Here is a 25,326-nt window from a genome sequence, read left to right as displayed (position 1 = left end):
AAAATCCCATATCACTTGCCCATCACCTCCAATAACTTGTTTAGTTTTTCCTTGAATTTATTCATACCCACTTCTACAACAACAAATGGAAGTTGTTCTGACAATCAATTACCTGCTGGCTGAAGGCAGATCTCCACGGATCTATCCTGCAACCATCTTTCCTCAATATGAATTTGTGTCCCCTCACATGTGTAGTCTGAGCAAGAGGAAGAATGCCATCAGCATTGAGTTTGCTTAATCTATTTAAAGCCTTAAACAACTCAATCAGATCACCTCACAGGTGTCTATCTCCAGGCACTTCACTTTATAAAACTGAATCCTCTTTTAAGTATCCAGTGGAATTGGTCAAGACTATCCCTTAACAAATCTCAAGATGTGACTGCAATATAAATGTATTCCTCTTTAGATCCACCTGCATTACTTCTTTAACCAGTGACTTCATTATTTTCCCTGGAACAGAAGTTAAGCTAACAGATCTGTAATTACACCGCCTTTTAAGCTCCCTTTGTAAATTTGGGGATACATTCATAATCTCCAGTCCATAGCAACCTCTCATGAATCCAAAGATGCTCTCAGAATGATGGCTAAGGGAGGTTTTTCTTGCTTCTTTTGCTTGATCTCTTAATGTAATTTGATAGATCACATCCATCCCAGGTGCCTTTGTTTATGTTGAGTTTCAGCAATTTTTTTTTCACTTTTCTCTCAGTTATCACAAAATCATTTAGCTCCCTTATTGAGTTTGATGACTCCGTCATTCCCTTCCCTCAAGAAGTCTTCGTGTGTGAATGTAGATGCAAAATACTTATTCAGTTTGTCAGCAGCCTGAGCAGGATCATCAACAGTTAAACCATCACCATCAGGTGGATCAGTGTAATTCAACCCCTTCTTTCTACTGTTAATATAAACAAAATAGTCTTTGCTGCATTTATATGCTTCTTTGCAAAAGACTGGCGAAGAGACTGGATCTGCTCTTGCTTATCTAACTTCCTTTGTGACTTGATTGTAGCAAAAAAAATTGCTTGTCTAACTTCCTATGTGACTTGATTGTAGTTGAGATCTACTATAAGCTTCTGTATCCCTGACACTTTATATTTATCCCATACATTTTTCTTCTCTGCCACAATTCTCATCAGTTCATCTGACATCCATTTAGGCCTAAGCCTTTAATAGTATTTCCTAATCGATATTAAAAATTTAGTAGTTCCTACAATTAATTCTCTGAATGCTTCCCAATTTGAATTTGCTGTTGGTAGCATCATCAATTAGTCCCACTGCAGAGAATTTAAAACCTTTCTGGGACCATAGTAATTAATCTTACCAAATCAAAAACTTTCCCTTTACCCTTGAAATAGTTATGTCTTTAAGTAAATCCCACATCAGTACACTCTGATCAGTACCACCCAGTGGGTTCTTTCTATCTGCACTCTTAATGCATGAAGAATTGCTGCTGATAATCTGGTTAAGAATATTGCTTTCTCATCTTGCCTCTCTAATATGCTGATGTAGAAAACGCTAATCCATTAAATCAACTCCACAAAAGTCTTGCTTCTGTGTGAGTGACCAACCTGCAGAGTATAATCAATATCTGGATTGTTAAGTCCTCCATTATAAGTCATTCTGATTTACTGGCCCACTATTTCTCTGTATAACTCCTTGTTATACTCATCACAGTCATTAGGCCTGTACTACACTCCTCTTATTTTTGTTTTCCCAGTGCTTATGTCACACCAACCTGCCTCAACATTGCATTGCAATGGCCACTCATGTTGACTGGATGCATTGCCTTCGATTAATATGCTTCTTGACTACGAGAATAACCCCACCTCCTGTCAACGTGCACAGACAGGACAACCAGGACTGTCCTTTCTGTATGAATTGGGCTATCCATGTTCAAACTCTGCATCTTTTATATCTGAGTGACACCATGTCTCTGTTCCCTACAATGTCTGCACTTGATGAGTTGATCACTACATCAAATTTATTTATACTTCTCCTGGCATTACTGGACATCCAGGTATGCATCTAAGTACAAGTACTATCCAATTATAACTTTAGTTATCCTAATACAACCCATGTATTTCATTGTTCCATGATGACCTATAGCAGCACTTGAAATTTCCAACACCATTCTTCCCGCGCTGCTGCGTGTTTCAGTAGAAGCAGGCACAGCAATCACCTTCACCTCTGCCTGCGGCTCTAGTTAATTTATTAGTCTGTATATCCCCCCCTTATCCAAGATATCAGTTTTCTGTGTATTATTCTGTGTCCCACAAATTAGCACTAGCAGTTTTCTGATCCACCTAACTATCTCAATAACATCATAAAATATTCTTACACCCTATCTATTTAAGTCCCATCCTTGTAAAAATAATCTCACTGTTAAGAAGAATAGACCAAGCTAAGGAAAATTACCCCAGGCCTTTGCACAATTTTTGCAAGGCTGATTTTATTGAAAAGGCTGTCACCATATATTTCCTCCTATCAAAATAACCCAGATAAATTATTTTCAATTAGTAGCAAGACCCCTCTATCCAGATGGGATCCATGGTCGGTATACTGTTAAGAATATAACACAGTACAAAGACCAGACAAGTGATCTCCAAAGCTGTGTCAGATATGTTTAGCTGAAAAAATCTCAACTTTAATGTGTTCACTGCTGCTGATGACATGTATAATGGTCAAAGCAATTACTGTGATGGGAAGAATCTGATAAAGTGATAAAATTTTGAGGTTTAAAATTATCAAAAAGTTTGTTTCATATACATAAACTAACCTCAAGACAAGCAAAAACAAATAAAACTGTGTACCATTTTTTGCAGTGCAGGGTTGAAAAGGAAAAGAAAAACATTGTTGCAAATAGTACTGAGTTAAAACAGTATGCTGATATCTATAAATTGTTAATTTCATATTTATACTTTAACAGCACTTGTTTATTGATTACTTAAGAATTACTACATATATGCATCACATTACCTCAGTTGTGTGCTGTTCGATGCGTATATATCAGCAGCAGTGAACATATTAAGACTAGTCAGTTGACAGAAAACTGAAGTTGAAACTAAATTTACAAACAGAGTGCACTTTTCCATATTATCATATATATGTCATGTTTACCTTTATCTGAATTATCCCACTGATTGTGCTATACCCTGATGTTAATTGCATGGCAAATCGTTTCTTTTGCTGTGTAATAAAATATATATTATATATATATTTTATATATATATATATATTATTTATATATTATATATATATATATATATATATATATTTATCTATCTATATCTATATATATCTGATTATCAGGTCCAATTTGAAACTCCCAAATATTTTTAAGGAGATATTTCTTTTGGTTGCATAAAGCAAACCCACTCTAGAAATCAGCAGATCTGCAGGTATCTTCCCTGCCAGAACCAATAAAGTGTCAGTCAACATTATATAACAGACCCAGGTTATAACAGAAAGGAGAATCTCTGAGCAGCCAAAACATGCTTTCTGATTATAGAGTTTATTACTCTGTAACACAAAACACCAAAAGCATTAACCAGAATGGGTACAATGCCCACTCCACTCTTACAACCCTTCTGAGCTGGGCATATGTAGTCTTTATATTTTCTTTGAAAACTTGACGTGTTGTGTAAAGAAAAGCCACTCTTCAAGTTATGACTAAAGTATCTAACTATGTGTGCATATCACATGGTTAAATCCCCATAACTAATAACTACAGTCTATTATGGCTGTGTTCGTGTTATTAAAGCCTGCCCTTTAATGACATGAACACAGCCTTAAAGGTTGATATAAACACTTATGATCTGTAGTCACCTTTATTTAATTTAGACATCACAATACTAGCTCTTCTCTCAATCTTTGATCTTGAATTCCCATACATATGAAGACCAGATCATCTGCATAAGCTATACAGTCCTATAGCTAGAGACTGGATCATCTGCATACGCTTCATAGTCATTAGACAAAAAATCATTTAACATGTTATTCCACGTAAAGGGTCTAAAAACTGATCCACGAGGATATCTTCTTTAAAATTCATATAGATTCTCAGCAAACTTACAGTGGCTTGTATTTTGACCATTCGTTCTGAGAAGTAATCCCAAAAAGCCATGGGCAAATTTTCAGGGACTTAGCTTTCATAATCCTTAACAAACTGAGCAGCACCATGAAAAGCAAAGCAAAGCAATGGAGATTTCCAGGACTGTTGGGAATCATAGTGGAACAAATACATGGGCTGTGTTAGGGTAACTAAGAGTAGAAACAGGTGCATGTATACTTGCATGTACACCAATGCTAGGAGTATAGTTAATAAATTTTATGAGCTTGAAGTGCTAGTCAAGACATCAGATATTGTTGGGATATCAGAGATATGGTGCCAAACAGATATAAGCAGTGCAGAATTGGAATTTGGGAAGTACAATGTGGGTACAGAAAGGATAAACAGGGCAAGAAGAGAGGAGGAGTTATGCTGTTAGTTAAAAAACAAAAAAAATCTAAAGAAGTGCATCCAATTGATGTTGGTGACCAATGCAATGTTGAGTCTGTTTGGTGTGACATAACCACTGGGAAAGGAAAAATGAGAGTAGGTGTGTGTTATAGGTCGAATGAATCTGATGAGTATTATGAGCAATTGTGCAGAGAAATAGAGTGAGCCAGTAAAGCAGAATGCCTTATAATGGGGGATTTTAACTTTCCAGATATTGACTGGAACTTGTGGGTTGGTCACTAGCAAGACTTTTTTGGATTTATTGGATGACTGTTTTCTACAGTAGCATGTTCAAGAGGCAACCAGAGGGAGTAATACTCTTGATCTGATTATCAGCAGTAATTATTCATGCATTAAGAATTTGCACATAAAAGAACCCACTGGGTGACAGTGATCACAATGTATAGATATGGGAATTACTTAAAGATGTAACTACCATCAAGGCTAAAGGGAAGGGTGACTACAGGGGTCTCAGACAGTTTTTAAATTCTGTACAGTGGGATCAATTGATGATGCAGCCAACGTTGAATTCTAAATGGGAAGCCTCCAGGGACTTAATCTTGGAGACTACTAGGCTTTTCATTCCAACTAAGAAATACTGTTCAAGGTTCAGGCCTAAATGGATGTCAGATGAATTATTGAGGCTCGTGGCAGAGAAGAAAAATGTATGGGATGCATATAAATTATCAGGTGACACAGAAGCCTATGGCAGATATAAGCTTGTCTGTAATCAAGTCACAAAGGAGGTTAGGCAGGTGAAGGCAGATTATGAAAAATCTTTGGCAAAGGATGCAAAAAAAAACAGCAAAGACTTCTTTACTTATGTAAACTCTAGAAGGAGAAAGGTATTAATCAGATTGGACTACTTAACATAGATGGATTGAGTATTGATGATCATGCTCAGATAGCTGATAAACTGAATGAGTATTTTGCATCTACATTCACATGTGAGGAGTTATTCAATGAGGGGTATGCCAGAAGTTTATCAAACTCTAAAGGGAGCTAAGTGAGAGCAAAGTGGAGGAGAAATTGTTGAAGTTAAATATAAGGAGGGCACCTGGGTTGAAAGGATCTATCCAGTTATATTAAAGGAGGCACCAAAGGAAGTAAGCCAACCATTAGCCATAATTATGAGAGCTTCCTTGTACTCAGGGGAGGTCTCCAAGGACTGGAGGCATGCAAATGTATCATCAATTCACAAAGGGGGTTCAAAAGGTGACACAAGTAACTATAGACCTGTTAGTATAACTTGTGTTCTGGGGAAAATAATTTGATATATACTTGGATTTCAGGAAATCTTTTGATACTGTTGCAAATGGAAGATTGCTGTACAAATTGGAGAGGCAGGCATTAAGGGTAAGTTGCTACAATAGATAAAGGGATGGTTGAGTGGGAGACGACAGAGAGTGGTAATCAATGGACACTGCTCTTCATGGATAAATGTTATTAATGGAGTTCCCCAGGGTTTGGTCTTGGCCTATTATTGTTTTGTGCATTAATCAATGATATTAATGAATGTATATCAGGATTAATGTCCAAGTTTGATACAAAAGTTGGCATGGTTGTTAATGACAGTAAAGACAGTATGCTACTCCAACTGGATCTAGATAAGGTGGGCAAATGGGCTGAGAAGTGGCAACTGAAGTTTACATTGACAAATGCTAAGTACTGCTTATGGGTAGTAATAACCCAAGAGAAACATACCAACTGTTATGCAGGATATTTCAGAGACTGCTGGGAATCATTGGGGTACAAGTAAACACATGGGTTGTGTTAGGGTGGCTAAGAGGAAGAGCAGGTGCATGTATACTTGCGTGTACACCAATGCTAGGAGTCTAGTAAATAAATTTGATGAATTTGAGGTATTGCTCAAAACATCAAAGGAAGATATTGTTGGGATTTCAGAGACGTGGTGTCACACAGATATAAGGAATGCAGAACTGGAATTTGGGGAGTACAATATCTACAGAAAGGATAGACAGGATAGGAAGGGAGGAGGGGTTATGCTATTAGTTAAGAAACACATAAAATCCAAGGAAGTGAAGCCAGTCGACATCGCTGGATAGTGCAGTGTTGAGTCAGTTTGGTGTGACATAAGCATTGGGAGATCAAAATTGAGGGTAGGAGTGTGCTATAGGCCTAATGACTCTGATGAGTATAATAAGAAACTGTACAGAGAAATAGAGTGAGCCAGTAAATCAGAGAGTCTCATTATGGGGGATTTTAATTTCCCAGATATTGACTGGAATTTGGGGGCTGGTCACTCACACACTAGCAAGGCTTTTGTGGATTTATTGGATGATTGTTTTCTACATCAGCATGTTCGGGAGGCAACTAGAGGGAGTAATACTCTTGATTTGATTATCAGTAGTGATTCTTCATGCATTAAGAATCTGCAGATAAATGAACCACTAAGTGGCAGTGATCACAGTGTTCTGAAGTGGGATTTACTCAAAGAGGTAACTACCATTAGGGGTAAAGGGAAGGGGTATTGCTTTCGTAAAGGCGACTACGGTGGACTGAGACAGTATTTAAATTCTATACAGTGGGATCAACTGATGATGTTACCAACAGGAAATTAAAAATGGGAAGCATTCAAAGAACTTATCTTGGAAGCTACTAGGCTTTACATACCAACTAAGAAATATTGTTCAAGGTTTAGGCCTAAATGGATTTCAGATGAACTAATGAGGCATATGCCAGAGAAGAAAAATGCATGGGATACATACAAATTAACACATGACACAGAAGCCTATGATAGATACAAGTTGATCTGTAACCAAGTTACGAAGGAGGTCAGGCAGGCGAAGGCAGATTACGAGAAATCCTTGGCAAAGGATGCGAAGAAAAACAGCAAAGAGTTCTTTACTTATGTAAACTCTAGAAGGAAGGGGTTGAATCAGATTGGTGCACTTGATATCTATGGGTCAACTGCTGATGATCCTGCTCAGGTAGCTAACAAACAGAATGAATATTTTGCATCGACATTCACACGTGAGGAGTTATTCAGCGAGGGGAATGCCAGAGGTGTATTCAACTCTGGCAGTAAGCTAGAGAATCTTGTAATAACTGAGAGTAAAGTGGAGGAGAAATTGTTGAAGATAAACACAAGAAAGGCACCTGGGGTGGATGGAATCTATCCAGTTATATTAAAGGAGGCAGCAATGGAAGTAATAAAACCCTTAGCCATAATTATGAGAGCTTCCTTGGACTCATGGAGGTACCCATGGACTGGAGATGTGCAAATGTGACCCCAATTCACAAAGGAGGATCAAAGGCTGACACAAGTAATTATAGACCTGTGAGTTTAACTTCTGTCCCCGGAAAATTAATGGAGGCACTGGTTAAAGAAGCACTGCAGGATCATCTAGACAAGACTTCAGTTATAGCTCAGACACAGCATGGTTTTGTTAAGGGGAAGTCTTGCCTGACCAATTCGATTGGATACTCTGATGCAGTCACAAAAGAACTGGATGCAGGGAATAACTTTGATATTATATACTTGGATCTTAGAAAGGCTTTTGATACTGTTGCACATGGAAGACTGCTGCACAAATTGGAGCAGTGTGGCATTGGAGGCAAATTGCTGCTATGGATAAAGGGGTGGTTGAGGGGGAGAAGACGGAGAGTGGTAATCAATGGACACTGCTCATCGTGGACTAATGTTATTAGTGGAGTCCCTCAGGGTTCAGTATTGGGTTCTTTATTGTTTTCTGTATTTATAAATGATATTGATGATGGTATATCAAGCTTAATGTCCAAGTTTGCAGACGATACAAAGGTTGGCAGGGTTGTCAAGGACACTACTGACACTATGCTGCTGCAACAGGATCTGGAAAGGTTGAGCAGATGGGCTGAGAGGTGGCAAATGAAGTTTAACATTGACAAATGTAAAGTACTACATATGGGAAACAGCAACCCCAGAGCAACGTATCAACTCTGTGGTACTACACTGACAGTGGTAAAGAATGAAAGGGACCTGGGGGTGGTTGTGCAGGCAGATATGAAGTTCTCTGAGCAGTGCAGACGGGTTGCAAGAGTAGCTCATGGTGTATTGTCAATGATATATAGGAATTTTTCTAGCAGGGATAAGGAGGTGATTATTCCCTTGTATAAAGCAATGGTCATGCCATACCTAGAGTACTGTATACAGGCCTGGAGACCTCATTTCAAGAAGGATGTAGAGCTGCTGGAACAAGTACAGAGAAGGGCAATGAGATTAGTGAATGGAACAAAGGGGTGCTCTTACGAAGAAAGGCTTAAGTTTTGCAAATTACAGTGTCTGGAGACTAGGCAGCAGCGAGGTGATCTGATAGAGGTGTACAAAGCCTTGAATGGTTTGAGTGGTCAATGCTGATGGGATTCTTCCTCTTGCTCAGAATAATCACCTGAGAGGGCATAAATTCAAATTGAGGAAAGACAGATGTAGGACAGATGTGCGGAAATTTGCCTTTAGCCAGCTGGTGGTTGGTAGGTGGAACAGACTTCCATCCCTTGTCGTGGAAGTTGATAGCTTAAATAAGTTTAAGGCTCGGCTGGACAGGTATTTCGAATGAACAGAGGGGTGAAGTGGAAGTGGTTATTTTTTATTTATTTATTTTACTTTAATTTTTTTGGCTGATGCTGCATAACCTTGCTTTCTTGCATCAAATGCCTCTACTAATGCTAATGCTAATGCTAAAGTGAAAAAGACCTGGGGGTAATTGTGCAGTCAAATGTGAAATTTGCTGAGCAATGAAAACGGGCTGCATTGGCAGCTCATGGAGTCTTGCCAGTGATATATAGGAAATTTTCTGGCAGGAACAGGGAGGTGATTATCCCGTTGTACGAGGCAATGGTCAGGCCACACCTAGAATACTGTATATATGTCTGTGGGCCTCATTTACGGAAAGATGTAGAGGCGATGGAATGAAGGGGTGCTCTTACCAAGAAAGGCTTAAGTTCTGCAAATTGCAGCACCTGGAGAGTAGGCACCTGTGAGGTGATCTGATTGAGGTGTATAAGACTGGAATGGGTTGAGCAAGCTGAATACTGATGGAATTCTTCCTCTTGCTCAGATTAAGAACCTGAGGAGGCATAGATTCAAAATTGAGGAAAGACAGTTTTAGAATGGATGTATAGAAGTTTGCCTTTAGCCAGCGGGTGGTTGATTGGTGGAATAGGAAGTTGATAGCCTAAATAAATTTAAGGCTAGCTGGACAGATATTTGGAATGAATGGAGGGGTGAAATGTGAGGGGTTTGTTTTTTTGGCTGATGCTGCATAAGCTTGCTTTCTTGCACCATATGCCTCTATTAATGCTAATGCTAAAATACTGTCATCATAATTTATTGAAATCACATTTGAAATCAATAAATAGCCCAATACAACATATCAGCTGAAATAACTTTTCAGATGATATGTTAATTAGAAGGCATTTTTTGCTTATATATTTTACTTAAAATAGATAAAAATGCAATCAGACGATATGAGACAGGCTTATCATTGTTCATCAATATCATTCACAGCAGGGTTTTATTATCTTTAACAGGAGTTAGATGGAGCCACAGCTCCTGTCAAATTCATGTCTTGTGAAGAATGGCCCCCTCAGTTGGTGATTTGAATATTAATAAATGATCACCTACCTGGAAAACTAAGAAAAAACTCCTCTAAAATACACTGAATCATTTGTGACCAATTTATAGTTTCAATTTGATTAGAATTTAATACATAGAAAGCAATTCTGCGAGTATTTCATTTGTCCATTGATATTTTAAAATGGATCTTTATATGAGCTTGCACAAAGTCCTTCCATGATTGTTTTTTGTTATTAAAAAATCATATTGCAGTATTAAAAAGTTCACTGCTTCCTGAATGCAAATATGCATTTCAGATTTTAATCGACTTGGTGGGGAAAACCACCCTACTTTTAGAATGTTTTTCTTCCACTTTGACAGAAGAAAAACCAATGTTGTTGTGAAGCAGTCTTCACCAGGGGCTGATTAAATCAGTCATAGCAGGAAGAAAGTCTAAAAATTTTATCTCTTTCCAATCCAGAATGACTCGATCCCTTAATTTTCAATCCTGTTTTGAAACTGTGGTTGGAAAAGCGGGCAGCAAAAGTGTTAATCTCTTAAAACTAAAATTTTCTAACATGTTATATACAACTAACAGTCTTAATCTCCTTAATAGTTGCAATGAATACATCTTCATCTTTTTCTTCAGAGACACACTGGAAGCCTCAAAAAGGGAATACTATAAATAAGTCAGATATATAGACTGGGTTAGTAAATCAGAATATATTTTCAGTGGTCAATTAACTTTCCACACCTTGATTGAAACTTGAGGTTATTCATTTATTCTGTTGTAGAACACTGACTGTTTTCTGTACCAGCATTAGAGAGGCAACAAAAGAAAACAATACCCATGATTTGGTTATCTTTAATATCACTTTAACTCATTATGTGTTAAGGACCTTCAGGTTTAGGAACCATTATGTTTCAGTGATCACAGTGTATTGACATGGGATTTCTTGTTGTAAGCCTCTATAACTGTTTCATTAGTTGTCCCTGGGCAAGCTTGTAATTATCAGAGCCAATAAACAGAATTTATTATTATTATTTTATTAATGATATAACTACTGTCCGAGATAAAGAAAGAAGTTTTGATTTCAGAAAGGCGATTACAATGGCCTTAGACAGTTGATATTATTAACATGTGCAAATGCTAAATTGGAAATGTTCAGAGATTATAGAAGTTACCAAGTAAAAGATATTAGTCAAGTTGATTACCTAATTCGATATCAGATAGGACTAGTGGCAGAGAAGAAAAATGCATGGGATCATTATAAATTATCAGAGGCCATAAAAGCCTACAGTAAGTGTAAACTAGTCTGCAGTCAAGTTACAAAGGAAGTTAAGTATACCAACACCTTTAGTACCTTGATTCCAGCCTTCAAGGCAGATTACAAGATGTTTTTGGCTAAAAATGCAAAGAAAAATAACAAAGATTTCTATGCTTATGTTAGCACTTAGAAGGAAAGGATCGACCATATTGGTCCACTCAATATGAATGTAATAATAATTATTAGCAATCCTGTATACAGATTATTGACAAACTGAATATGTATCTATATTCACATTTGAAGTTTTAGGAATGAGTTACAGAAATATACTTAATTCTAACTGAGAGTAACCGCAAGGAGCATTGAAGAGCAATTTCTGAAACACAAAATAATTAAGGCAGGTGGAAGACTGATGAAATATCTCCAGCTATATTAAAAGAAGCAGAAAAATCATTAGGCAAACATTTAGCCATAATTATGAACCAAATTCAAGAGACCTGCAAATGAGCCTCAAACAGGATCAGAAGGGGTTTTTTTTTTTTTTTTTTTTTTTTTTATGTGAACCCCAAACATGAGAGGTATTAGAACCTATAGTACTTAGTACCATGCTTGGGTTAAATGAGTAATTACAAACTTAGGAGCTTGACTTTTGTTTCAGGGAAAATAATGAAGTCAGTGGTTAAAGAAGTATTGCAGAATTATCTTGACAGGAATACAGTTATATAGAAATTGGAGCATGGATTTGTTAATGTATAAAAGTAACAAATGGATGCAAAAAATAATTTCGATATCATATACTTAGATTTCAGCAAAGCTTTGGACACTTTTTCACATGTACAATAAATATTCACATATACAATTTGTACAGTAAATATTACTGTACAAATTGGATCAGTGTGGCATTAGGGCAAGTTACTGCTATGTATACAAGGATGGTTGAGTAATAGAAGCGATAGAGGATAGTCATTAATGGGCACTTTTACTCTTCATGGACTAATGTTTTGAGTGGAATCGCTCAAGATTTGGTGTTGTCTCATGTTGTTTTAAATATTTATTAATGATATTGTTGTAGGCATATCACATCATTAACAGTAGCATATCACTAACAGTATTCAGAGTTTGCTACTCCAACAAGATCTGGATAAATTAAGCAAATGGGCTATAAAATGGCAGTTGATGTTTAACACATTAATTTCCATAATTTTAATTAAAGACAGGTTCCTAGGGCCATGAATTTTTTCAAAAATATAATTGTATACTGTGATCAGTATACCTTGACTAATCTACTATGACCCTTGCAAAAAAAATAAAAAATAAAAAAATATAAACCAAAATCATATTTGGGTCTACCAGTCCATCTAGATTCATTTTATGTTAGAAATATTCTTTCTATGATGATATATGGTCACACTGCTCAAACAATGAAGTGTGTGGCTAAAGAATTTGCATTAGCATTAGTAGAGGCATATGATGCAAGAAAGCAAGCTTATGCAGCATCAGCCAAAAAAAAAAAAAAAAAAAAAACCCTTCCACTTCACTCCTCCGTTTGTTCGAAATACCTGTCCAGCTGAGCCTTAAATTTATTTAGGCTATCAACTTCCACAACAAGGGATGAAAGTCTGTTCCACCAACCAACTACCTGCTGGCTAAAGGTAAATTTCCACACATCTATCCTACATCTGTCTTTCCTCAATTTGAATTTATGCCCTCTCAGGTGATTATTCTGAGCAAGAGGCAGTATCCCATCAGCATTGAGCATGCTCAAACCATTCAAGGCTTTGTACACCTCTATCAGATCACCTCGCCAGTGCCTAGTCTCCAGACACTGTAATTTGCAAAACTTAAGCCTTTCTTCGTAAGAGCAACCCTTCGTTCCGTTCACTAACCTTGTTGCCCTTCTCTGTACTTGTTCCAGCAGCTCTACATCCTTATTGAAATGAGGCCTCCAGACCTGTATACAGTACTCAAGGTGTGGCCTGACCATTGCCTTATACAATGGAATAATCAACTCCTTATCCCTGCTAGAAAAATTCCTGTATATCATTGATAAGACACCATGAGCTACTCTTGCAGCCCATCTGCACTGCTCAGAGAACTTCATATCTGCCTGCACAATTATCACCAGGTCCTTTTCATTCTCTACCACTGTCAGTGTAGTACCACAGAGTTGATACGTTGCTCTGGGGTTGCTGTTTCCCATATGTAGTACTTTACATTTGTCAATGTTAAACTTCATTTGCCACCTCTCAGCCCATCTGCTCAACCTTTTCAGATCCTGTTGCAGCAGCATAGCATCAGTAGCATCCTTAACAACCCTGCCAACCTTTGTATCGTCTGCAAACTTGGACATTAAGCTTGTTATACCATCATCAATATTATTTATAAATACAGAAAACAACAATGGACCCAACACTGAACCCTGAGAGACTCCACTAATTACATTAGTCCACGATGAGCAGTGTCCATTAATTACCACTCACTGTCTTCTGCCACTCAACCATCCCTTTGTCCATAGCAACAATTTGCCACCAATGCCACACTGCTCCAATTTGTGCAGCAGTCTTCCATGTGCAACAGTATCAAAAGCCTTTCTAAGATCCAAATATATAATATATTCGAGTCTGCTGACGAGGCGACTAGGAGACGGTCGTGATCAAAGCCGCTAAGTGGATTTTTCTTATTTATTGATTTGAAATTATTGTTTTTCTAAAACTTTTGATATAAATTTAGTAGTATAACATTATTTTGTGATTTTCTGATTAATTTGGTGTATTTATTCTTCACTCGGCGTTGTAATTGAATAAAAGTATCGGTAAGGGTATCCACGTGTTTGCAACTCCGCTGAACGAGAAGTTCTTTAGCCATATTTAGCCGCTTGATTGAATATTTTTTTACATCGAATTATTTCTGTAAGTAGCTTATAGACGTAGTAAGGATCGTTAGTTTATTCTGAATTGAGACAGCGAGATTTGAAAGTTAATTAACACTTACGTGTCCGTAGATTACCGTTACCGTTCGTAACTTTCCCGCCTTTGTGATACGATAGTTATATACCGTACTAGATAGCGTTAGTTGAACTTCGTTAGCAATTAAATTGTACTTTTAAATAAATACATATAACGACTTAGATTACAAACGTAATATAATTAATTATATTTAACATAATTAATAACATAACATAATTAATTATAATTAATTAATTAATTAATTAATAGAATCATGACTCAGACAAGAGCAGCAAAGCAAAAGGCTCAAGCTAATGGAAGTGCTGTGGCTCAGAGTAGAACTGAGGGGGGCAGTTGTCCTTTGACTCACAGCCTTATAAAATGCACTGTTTGCTTGATGTTTGCAGAGCAATCGGGTACGGGACATGATACTGCCATGGGGGATGTCTTTGTGTGTGCGCGATGCAAGGAGTGTATCGATATCAGTCAACAACTCAGCGTTCTTGTGGGCCTATATGAGAGCTTGAAGGACAGGGTGGATGCCCTCGAAGAAACTAAATTGAGGGGCCCATCAAGCTCTCAGCTGCCCACATCAACGCCAGAGCTTGCACTCGGGCATCACGTGACACAGAGGCAACCGCGAAGGCAGAATGCGCTGGTCCCGAAGGAACTAGTAGTTGTTGGTGACTCTATTGTCAGGGAAACGGGGAACATGCTTTGTAAAAAGGATAGGTGGAACAGGATCAGGGTATGTCTGCCAGGGGCAAAGGTTGATGACGTTGCAGAGCGAATATCATCTTTTAAGGGCACAAAAGGTGATATAGTTGTACACGTTGGCACTAATAATATTAAGAGTAGGAGACCGGCAGAATTACTTAACAAGTACAGGTCACTGTTGGACAAAAGCCGAGAATTAGGGTTGAATTTGAAAGTGTCTGCAATTCTGCCCAGACACGATAGGAGGGAGTATATGATGAGAGCCTTGTCGATTATTTCGGCCCTGGAAAGATTGTGCAAGGCTCAAGGGGTAGAATTTTTTTCAGCCTGGACTGTACTTGTTAACAGGAGAGATTGCTTCTACAGGGATGGGATACACTTAAATAGAAAGGGTGCAAGAATATTTGCTGATGCTATCGAGGCAGTCTTAGGTGGGTCGGAAAACTGCTAGCTTGGGTGGAGACAAAGACCAACAGATTGACAGTAGCCACTGGCAGAGGTGAAAGAGATTCTTGCACTGCTTCTATTAGAATGAGTAGAATCCTGAAAAACAAGATGCATGGTATTTCAGAGACTGCTGGGAGCCATTGCGGTACAAGTAAACACATGGGTTGTGTTAGGGTAGCTAAGAATAGAAACAGGTGCAGGTATACTTGCGTGTACACCAATGCTAGGAGTTTATTAAATAAATTTGATGAATTTGAGGTATTGCTCAAAACATCAAAGCCAGATATTGTTGGGATATCAGAATGTGGTGTCACACAGATATAAGGGATACAGAACTGGAATTTGGAGAGTTCAACGTCTACAGAAAGGATAGACAGGATAGGAAGGGGGAGGGGTTATGCTATTAGTTAAGAAACATAAAAACCAAGGAAGTGAAGCCAGTCGACATCGCTGGACAGTGCAGTGTTGAGTCAGTTTGGTGTGACATAAGCATTGGGAGATCAAGATTGAGGGTAGGAGTGTGCTATAGGCCTAATGACTCTGATGAGTATAATAAGAAACTGTACAGGGAAATAGAGTGGGCCAGTAAATCAGAGAGTCTTATAATGGGAGATGTTAATTTTCCAGATATTGACTGGAATTTGGGGGATGGTCACTCACACACTAGCAGCGCTTTTGTGGATTTATTGGATGATTGTTTTCTACATGAGCATGTTCGGGAGGCAACTAGAGGGAGTAATACTCTTGATTTGATTATCAGCAGTGATTCTTCATGCATTAAGAATCTGCAGATAAATGAACCACTAGGTGGCAGTGATCACAGTGTGCTGAAGTGGGATTTACTCAAAGAGGTAACTACCATTAGGGGTAAAGGGAAGGGTTATTGCTTCCGTAAAGGCGACTACGATGGACTGAGACAGTATTTAAATTCTATACAGTGGGACCAACTGATGATGTTACCAACAGCAAATTCAAAATGGGAAGCATTCAAAAAATTAATCTTGGAAGCTACTAGGCTTTACATACCAACAAAGAAATATTGTTCAAGGTTTAGGCCGAATTGGATGTCAGATGAACTAATGAGGCAGATGGCAGAGAAGAAAAATGCATGGGATACTTACAAATTAACACGACACAGAAGCCTATGATAGATACAAGTTGATATGCAACCAAGTTACAAAGGAGGTTAGGCAGGCGAAGGCAGATTACGAGAAATCCTTGGCAAGGGATGCAAAGAAAAACAGCAAAGAGTTCTTTACTTATGTAAACTCTAGAAGGAAGGGGATGAATCAGATTGGTCCACTTGATATTGATGGGTCAACTGTTGATGACCCTGCTCAGGTAGCTAACAAACTAAATGAATATTTTGCTTCGACATTCACACATGAGGAGTTATTCATGAGGGGAATGCCAGAGGTGTATTCAACTCTAGCAGTAAGCTACAGAATCTTGAAATAACTGGGAGTAAAGTGGAGGAGAAACTGTTGAAGATAAACACAAGAAAGGCACCTGGGGTGGATGGGATCTATCCAGTTATATTAAAGGAGGCAGCAAAGGAAGTAAGCAAACCCTTAGCCATAATTATGAGAGCTTCGTTGGACTCAGCGGAGGTACCCATAGACTGGAAATGTGCAAATGTGACCCCAATTCACAAAGGAGGATCAAAGGCTACACAAGTAATTATAGACCTGTAAGCTTAACTTCTGTTCCAGGAAAATTAATGGAGGCACTGGTTAAAGAAGCACTGCAGGATCATTTAGACAAGACTTCAGTTATAGCTCAGACACAGCATGGTTTTGTTAAGGGAAGGTCTTGCCTGACCAATTTGATTGGATATTATGATGCAGTCACAAAAGAACTGGATGCAGGGAATAGCTTTGATATTATATACTTGGATCTTAGAAAGGCTTTTGATACTGTTGCACATGGAAGATTGCTACACAAATTGGAGCTGTGTGACATTGGAGGCAAATCGCTGCTATGGATAAAGGGGTGGTTAAGGGGGAGAAGACAGAGAGTGGTAATCAATGGACACTGCTCATCATGGACTAATGTTATTAGTGGAGTCCCTCAGGGCTCAGTGTTTATGTCCATTATTGTTTTCTGTATTTATAAATGATATTGATGATGGTACAGCAAGCTTAATGTCCAAGTTTGCAGATGATACAAAGGTTGGCAGGGTTGTCAAAGATACTACTGACACTATGCTGCTGCAACAGGATCTGGAAAGGTTGAGCAGATGGGCTGAGAGGTGGCAAATGAAGTTTAACATTGACAAATATAAAGTACTACACATGGGAAACAGCAACCCCAGAGCAACGTATCAACTCTGTGGTACTACACTGACAGTGGTAGAGAATGAAAGGGACTTGGGGGTGGTTGTGCAGGCAGATATGAAGTTCTCTGAGCAGTGCAGACGGGCTGCAAGAGTAGCTCATGGAGTATTGTCAATGTTATACAGGAATTTTTCCAGCAGGGATAAGGAGGTGATTATTCCCTTGTATAAGGCAATGGTCAGACCACACCTAGAGTACTGTATACAGGTCTGGAGGCCTCATGTCAAGAAGGAGGTACAGCTGCTGGAACGAGTACAGAGAAGGGCAACAAGATTAGTGAATGGAACAAAGGGGTGCTCTTACGAAGAAAGGCTTAAGTTTTGCAAATTACAGTGTCAGGAGACTAAGCACCAGCGAGGTGATCTGATAGAGGTGTATAAAGCCTTGAATGGTTTGAGCATGCTCAATGCTGATGGGATTCTTCCTCTAGCTCAGAATAATCACCTGAGAGGGCATAAATTCAAATCGAGGAAAGACAGATGTAGGATAGACGTGCGGAAATTTGCCTTTAGCCAGCGGGTGTTTGGTTGGTGGAATAGACTTCCATCCCTTGTAGTGGAGGTTGATAGCCAAAATAAGTTTAAGGCTCAGCTTTATAGGTATTTTGAACGAACAGAGGGGTGAAATGGAAGTGGGGGTTTTTTTTTTTTTTTTTTGGCTGATGCTGCATAAGCTTGCTTTCTTGCATCAAATGCCTCTACTAATGCTAATGCTAATATCAAAGTTATTCCCTGCATCCAATTCTTTTGTGACTACATCATAGTATCCAATCAGATTGGTCAGGCAAGACCTTCCCTTAACAAAACCATGCTGTGTCTGAGCTATAACTGAATTCTTGTCAAGCTGATCCTGCAGTGCTTCTTTAACCAGTGCTTCCATTAATTTTCCTGCAACAGAGGTTAAACTCACAGATCTATAATTACTTGTGTCAGCCTTTGATCCTCCTTTGTGAATTGGGGTTACATTTGCACAACTCCAGTCTGTGGGTACCTCCCCTAAGTCCAAGGAAGCTCTCATAATTAAGGCTAACGGATTGCTTACTTCCTTTGCTACCTCCTTTAATATAACTGGATAGATCCCATCCACCTCAGGTGCCTTTCTTGTGTTTATCTTCAACAATTTCTCCTCCACTTTACTCTCAATTATTACAAGATTATCTAGCTCACTCCCAGTGTTTACTTCATCTATGGCATTCCCCTTCCTGAATAACTCCTCATGTGTGAATGGAGATGCAAAATATTGTTTAGTTTGTTAGCTACCTGAGCAGGATCATGGACAGTTGAACCATCGATATCAAGTGGACTAATCTGATTCATCCCCTTCCTTCTAGGGTTTACATAAGTGAAGAACTCCTTGCTGTTTTTCTTTGCATCCCTTGACAAAGATTTCTCATAATCTGCCTTTGCCTGCCTAACCTCCTTTGTAACTTGGTTACAGATCAACTTATATCTATCATAGGCTTGTGTGTCACGTGTTAATTTGTATGTATGCCATGCATTTTTCTTCTCTGTCATATGTCTCATTAGTTCATCTGACATCCATTTAGGCCTGAACCTTGAACAATATTTCTTAGTTGGTATGTAAAGCCTAGTAGCTTCCAAGATAAGTTCTTTGAATGCTTCCCATTTTGAATTTGCTGTTGGTAACATCATCAGTTGGTCCCACTGTATAGAATTTAAATACTGTCTCAGACCATCGTAGTCGTCTTTACGAAAGCAATAACCCTTCCCTTTACCCCTGATGGTTGTTACCTCCTTGATCTGTGATCACTGCCACCTAATGTTTCCTGTATCTGCAGATTCTTAATGCATGAAGAATCACTGCTGATAATCAAATCAAGAGTATTTCTCCCTCTAGTTGCCTCCCGAACATGCTGATTTAGAAAATATTCATCCAATAAATCCACAAAAGCCTTGCTAGTGTGAGAGTGACCAACCCACAAATTCCACTCAATATCTGGGAAATTAAAATCCCCCATTATAAGACTCTCTGATTTACTGGCCTACTGTATTTCCCTGTACAGTTTCTTATTATACTCATCAGAGTCATTAGGCCTATAGCACACTCCTACTCTCAGTTTTGATCTCCCAATGTTTATGTCACACCAAAACTGACTCGACACTGCACTGTCCAGCAATGTAGACTGGCTTCACTTCCATGGATTTTGTGTTTCTTAACTAATAGCATAATCCCTCCTCCCTTCCTATCCTGTCTATCCTTTCTGTAGACGTTGTACTCCCCAAATTCCAGTTCTGCATTACTTATATCTGTGTGACACCACGTCTCTGATATCCCAACAATATCCGCCTTTGATGCTTTGAGCAATACCTCAAATTCTTCAAATTTATTTACCAAACTCCTAGCTTTGGTGTACACCCAAGTATACATGCACCTGTTCTTTTTCTTAGCTACCCTAACACAACCCATGTGTTTACTAGTACCCCTATGACTCCCAGCAGTCTCTGAAATATCCTGCATCTTATTTTCAAAGCTGCTGCTCATTCCAACAGAAGCAGTGCAAGAACTCTGCCAGTGGCTACTGTTAATCTATTAGTCCTTGTATCCCGGCAATCTAGCAGTTTTCCGACCTTCCTAACACTGCCTCGATAGCATCAGCAAATATTCTTGCACCCTTTCTATTTAAGTGTATCCCATCCCTGTAGAAGCAATCTCTCCTGTTAACAATTACAGACCAGGCTGAAAAAAATTCTACCCCTTGAGCCTTGCACAATCTTTCCAGGGCCGAATTGAACGACAGGGCTCTCAGCATAATGATGAGAGCCCTGTCGTCATCTCATCATCGATTCTCATCATCTGAATGCTTGACATAAATGTCAAGCCACCTAATACCTAAACTAAAGGGAGACAGAAATGCTGTGTCTCATGGTGTTTATCCTGCTAACATTGATAAATGTAAGATACTTTATTTGGATAGTAATTCTTCCAGAATAGCATACTACTTGGCTGAATGGTGCAGACACGCTGTGAAGAAAGCACGTGGTGTTCTGTCACTAATATACAGGAACTTTGCCAGCAGGGACAGAGAGGTGATAATTTAGTTGTATTAGGCAGTGGCTAGGCGTCAACTTGAATACTCCATACGGATTGAGAAGACTCATTTTAGGAAGCAAATAAATCTGTAGTAACAGATGCAAACAAGAGCAACAAGATTAGTCAGGGGCATGAAATTGTTCTTTTACCAAAAAGGACTAAGGTCTCTAAATTGCAGTCTGGGAACTAGGGACCCACAAGGAATGCTAATTTGGTTGAGTAAACTAAATGCTGATTTAGAGGCACAAATTTATATTGGAAATAGAATGGTTGCAGGACAAATGTAGAAAAATTTGATTTCAGCTAGAGACTAATTGGCTGTTGGTTAAAAAAAAAAAAATTTACCTGGTGTTTGAAAGTGGCTAGTTTGAATAAATTTAAAAAATTATTGGACAAATTAATAGAAAGGATGGACAAATGATGTTGGTAGTTTTTTTTTTTTTTTGTTGTTTTATTTAATTACTCCTGCTGTATAAGCTTACATTATTTTCCAACTATTAATCTAATAAGCAATTCTTAAAAATACTTTGTGCTACTGTTCTTTGCATCTTAGCTAAAGATTTCTTGTAATGTGGCTTAACATACTTAACAGTATTTTTGCTAATACTCATAACAACACTAGAATAGGTGATAAACTCTTCCAGCCATGAACAGCATGATTTTACCTGTGTCAGTTTTTTTTTTTTTTGGGGGGGGGGGGGGGGGATATATATATAACCTTGATTGACAAAGAGTATAAGTTCTTTTCCATGTCTGCGCTTTATAGATATGGCAAAGAGAGCAGTCATGGCAAAGAACCAACTTATAAATTTGATAACCTTTAAAATACTAATCAACTTTTAAACTGCTAATAGTTTTATAAATTTTAGATTATTACTTAAATTCCTCTTTGAATTTGAATAGTTGCTTACTACGCAGAAAAGCTACATCAAACTTTTCTAATTATGCACTTTTGAATAATGGTAAAAACAAAACCATGTTATATTGCAGCACAGAAAAGGTAAGTGGAAATTGGGAGACTGCCATTAGTTTACTTCATTGGGCGGAGCAACCCATTGGTGGGTTGTTGCAATTTTTGACTGATATTATTCTTCAATTATTCATTACTATACAATAGAAAACCACACAGCAGAATTCTGGAATGTCATTTTACTTTTTGAACATTGCAATGGAACTGTTTATAACAGAAACAAAATCACAAATGAGTCATTCCATTTTGGGTGAATTTTGTAAAAATGTAACCACCCCTAGGGATAAATGATATTTTCAGCCTAATATGAATGTGTTAAAAACTTAAAAATCTAAGATTAATTAGCCCATAATGATGCTCAATTGCATGTTTATTGCCTTACAGATGTTCTATATAGTCTATTTGGTGCTGTTCAGTTTAGCAGTATTATGGCCTTCTTGTGGAAATCAGCTATTGGATATAGTTGTGTGTTCGTGGACAGCCCTTATTGTGGTGGAATCTATTCATGGAATCTATATATTACATAAAGTAAGAAATTAGTTCATGATCTGGTTTTAATTCAAAAAACTTTCAAAATTAGATTTATACATGCCATTAATAGATTTGAATCTTTTTTGTGAGCAATGATAAACCTTAGTCATTACTGTTCGTAGAGTGATGCAAACATAAAAGCAAAATTGCCAATATGGACACGTAACTTGGACCATTCAGAGATGCATCTAGACATAACAGAGGTCCCAACATGTGCCAGTTGAACATGCCCAAGACCATTACTGACCATCCATGTGCCCACACAGTTCCTTGTTGACATAATGGGTGCATAACTTCGTGTGGTTTCCACCAGATATGCACTCTCCTGTCAACTCGAAATAACTGGACTCATCGAACCAGGAGACCCATCTCCAGTCATCCAGGGTCCGGTGCCAATGTTCTTTCGCCCAGTTGAGGTGTAGAGTCCTGTATCATGGTGGACTCTGGTGGGTCACCAGCTCCCATAACCTATTGTGGCTAATGATCGCCTGATAGTCTTGGTGGAGACATTTCTGGAACCTCCCTCGTTGAAGTCAGCGGGGATTTATGCCACTATTGCTCTCCGGTTGGCCGAAACAATGCAGAACAAATTTTGACAGTTACATTCACCACCTTTCTCCACCCACAGCGTTGTCCACAATGAGATGTTATTCCGGAAATGGCGTATTCTAGATACACTGTTGATACTGTTGAACAGGGATAGTGCAATTTCTGTACCACCTCCATGATAGAGTGATCCATGCTTCAGGCACCCACTATTATCCCTGTTTCAAAGTTGGTTAACTCGTGACATTTATTCATACTGGCATTGAATTACCATCTACATGAATGCAGTGCACCTATATATCTGCCAAGCGGTAGGTTTGTCCACTAACAAGAGTGGTGACAGCGTCTCATTGCCCAGAAATCAGGTATCCCATGAATTCTGTCCTTTCAGTGTACATCAGTCTAAATATACCTTCATCATTTGAATATTTCTTCCTTGACAGATATTTCATTGGACAGAGAGGTAGCAGATGTGCCAAACTACTCACCCATACTACTTGAATTATTACCGAATCTGCATTGGTGTCTGTTACATACTATTGTCTTAAACAAGATCACACATTTTTGCAGCAGTCATAGTCTTTTTCGACAAACTGCATCCATTCCTGAACGTATTAAGGTGAACTGTGTTGTCTTTGGTATGCAAAAATTGGGTGATATCAATTTGCACCATAATGTTCGGCTACATTTCTGTCGTCACTATGATATTTGTACTTATGCCTCATGCCCGTGAATATTTGAGGTGTTTTACTATTTGTTACTGACCTCTCCTCTCTCTCTCTCTTACTCCTGTACCACATGAAGTGAAGCTTTGTATTATGTGTATCCGTTTTCTGTTATACCTGTATGTATTAAATAAATAAATGCAGTACCTTATTTTCAAGGTACTGCATTTATTTATTTAAATATCCTCTTTCAGCAAATTCTTGTCATTTAGAATGAATCATAAAAATATAAATATAAATAATAGGATATATTAGACAGGTATTAAGCTAACAGAATTCACATTATGATTTTATTAACAGTTACTACATAGATTTAGGTTATCTTACATGAGAAGAATAGATTGCATTATGAAAAATTACACAAATGACATTACAAGTGAAGGCCTACTATAATGACAGTTCAGAAAAATTTTAAATATCCCTCATAGCTGATTACCATCATAGTAAAAAATTAAAGGTTAAAAAGTATACAAATGCTGATAAAGCACAGAAAAATGAAAAAAATTAAACAATCTATTATGCTTGTATATTTATTTCTTACAACTATCTATAATATCACTCATCCGCCCAGACACTAATGACATCATGTGCCATCTTTTAATATATAACATGCATGGTGTACGATGAAAGTACTTGTTTCAGAAACTACTAAAGTTTCTTCATGTTAGTATATGCCAGAAATAAATCTGAAATTACTTTATACACTCAAGAACAATTTAAAATTTTAAAAATTAAAGGACAAAGTCCTGAAATTATATAGGATTGAAAAGGAACTTTACGGTTTTAATTTTACCAGTAAATAACCATGAAAATCAGATCAGAAAATCATTGACTGTGGGGAGATATCTAAAACGATTTTCCTAAAATGAGCTGCTGTGAAACTATCCCCAAAATACAGCAATTCATTTACTTCTGAACCTCACGAATCATAACTCCTTCTCTTGAGATCTGTTTTAATGGAATATGCCCAGAAAATAAACCAAAATTTACTTCGGTACTTTAGAAAACATTGTAGACATAGTTTTCCTTTAACCTGGCAGTGGTGGCACCACCATTGTAACAAAATCATCAGTCTTCTCTTTCTTGGTGATTCCCTTCTACTTTTAACTCTCTCTTTCTCTTTCTCAGGGAATTGGCAAATGAAGTTTAACATTGACAAATGTAAAGTACTACATATGGAAAGGCGCCTTCATAGCCAGGAGGGCAGGAGCAGCAGTGTGTAGCACACGCATCTTGATTAGACCTGGATTTGATCCCTTGACCACCAAATATGGAGGATGCGGAAAGGTCAGGGAATGACCACCGCATATCCCCAGAGCAATATGGCCTTAGTTGCTAATGCTCATAAAAACCAAATAACAGACATATGGGAAGCAGTAACCCCAGAGTAACATATCAACTCTGTGGTACTACACTGACAGTGGTAGAGAATGAAAAGGACCTGGGGGTAATTGTGCAGGCAGATATGAAGTTCTCTGAGCAGTGCAGATGGTCTACAAGAGTAGCTTGTGGTGTCTTGTCAATGATATACAGGAATTTTTCTAGCAGGGATAAGGAGGTGATTATCCCCTTGTATAAGGCAGTGGTCAGACTATGAGTACTGTATACAGATCTGGTGGCCTCATTTTAAGAAGGATGTAGAGCTGGTGGAACGAGTACAGAAAAGGGCAACAAGATTAGTGAATGGAACAAAGGGGTGCTCTTATGAAGAAAGGCTTAAGTTTTGCAAATTACAGTGTAT

At 38.1% G+C, this 25,326-nt stretch overlaps 1 protein-coding gene across 1 annotated transcript in view; it reads left to right on the top strand.

Moving 5' to 3' along the window:
- LOC150089487 (transient receptor potential cation channel subfamily M member-like 2) overlaps positions 1-25,326 on the top strand; it is a 933,932-nt gene that overhangs the window by 519,262 nt on the left and 389,344 nt on the right. The window contains exon 16 of the mRNA XM_090390003.1: positions 22,168-22,311. Within this exon, the coding sequence (XP_090246129.1) occupies positions 22,168-22,311 (144 nt within the window). The remainder of the gene's footprint in view (positions 1-22,167; positions 22,312-25,326) is intronic.

This window comes from Mastigoproctus giganteus, chromosome 2 (genome assembly GCF_048544385.1).
Source record: "Mastigoproctus giganteus isolate SK-2022 chromosome 2, ASM4854438v1, whole genome shotgun sequence".
NCBI lineage: Eukaryota > Metazoa > Arthropoda > Arachnida > Uropygi > Thelyphonidae > Mastigoproctus > Mastigoproctus giganteus.
Note: the sequence above shows the minus strand (reverse complement) of the source record. Positions and strands in the feature narration are given on the sequence as shown.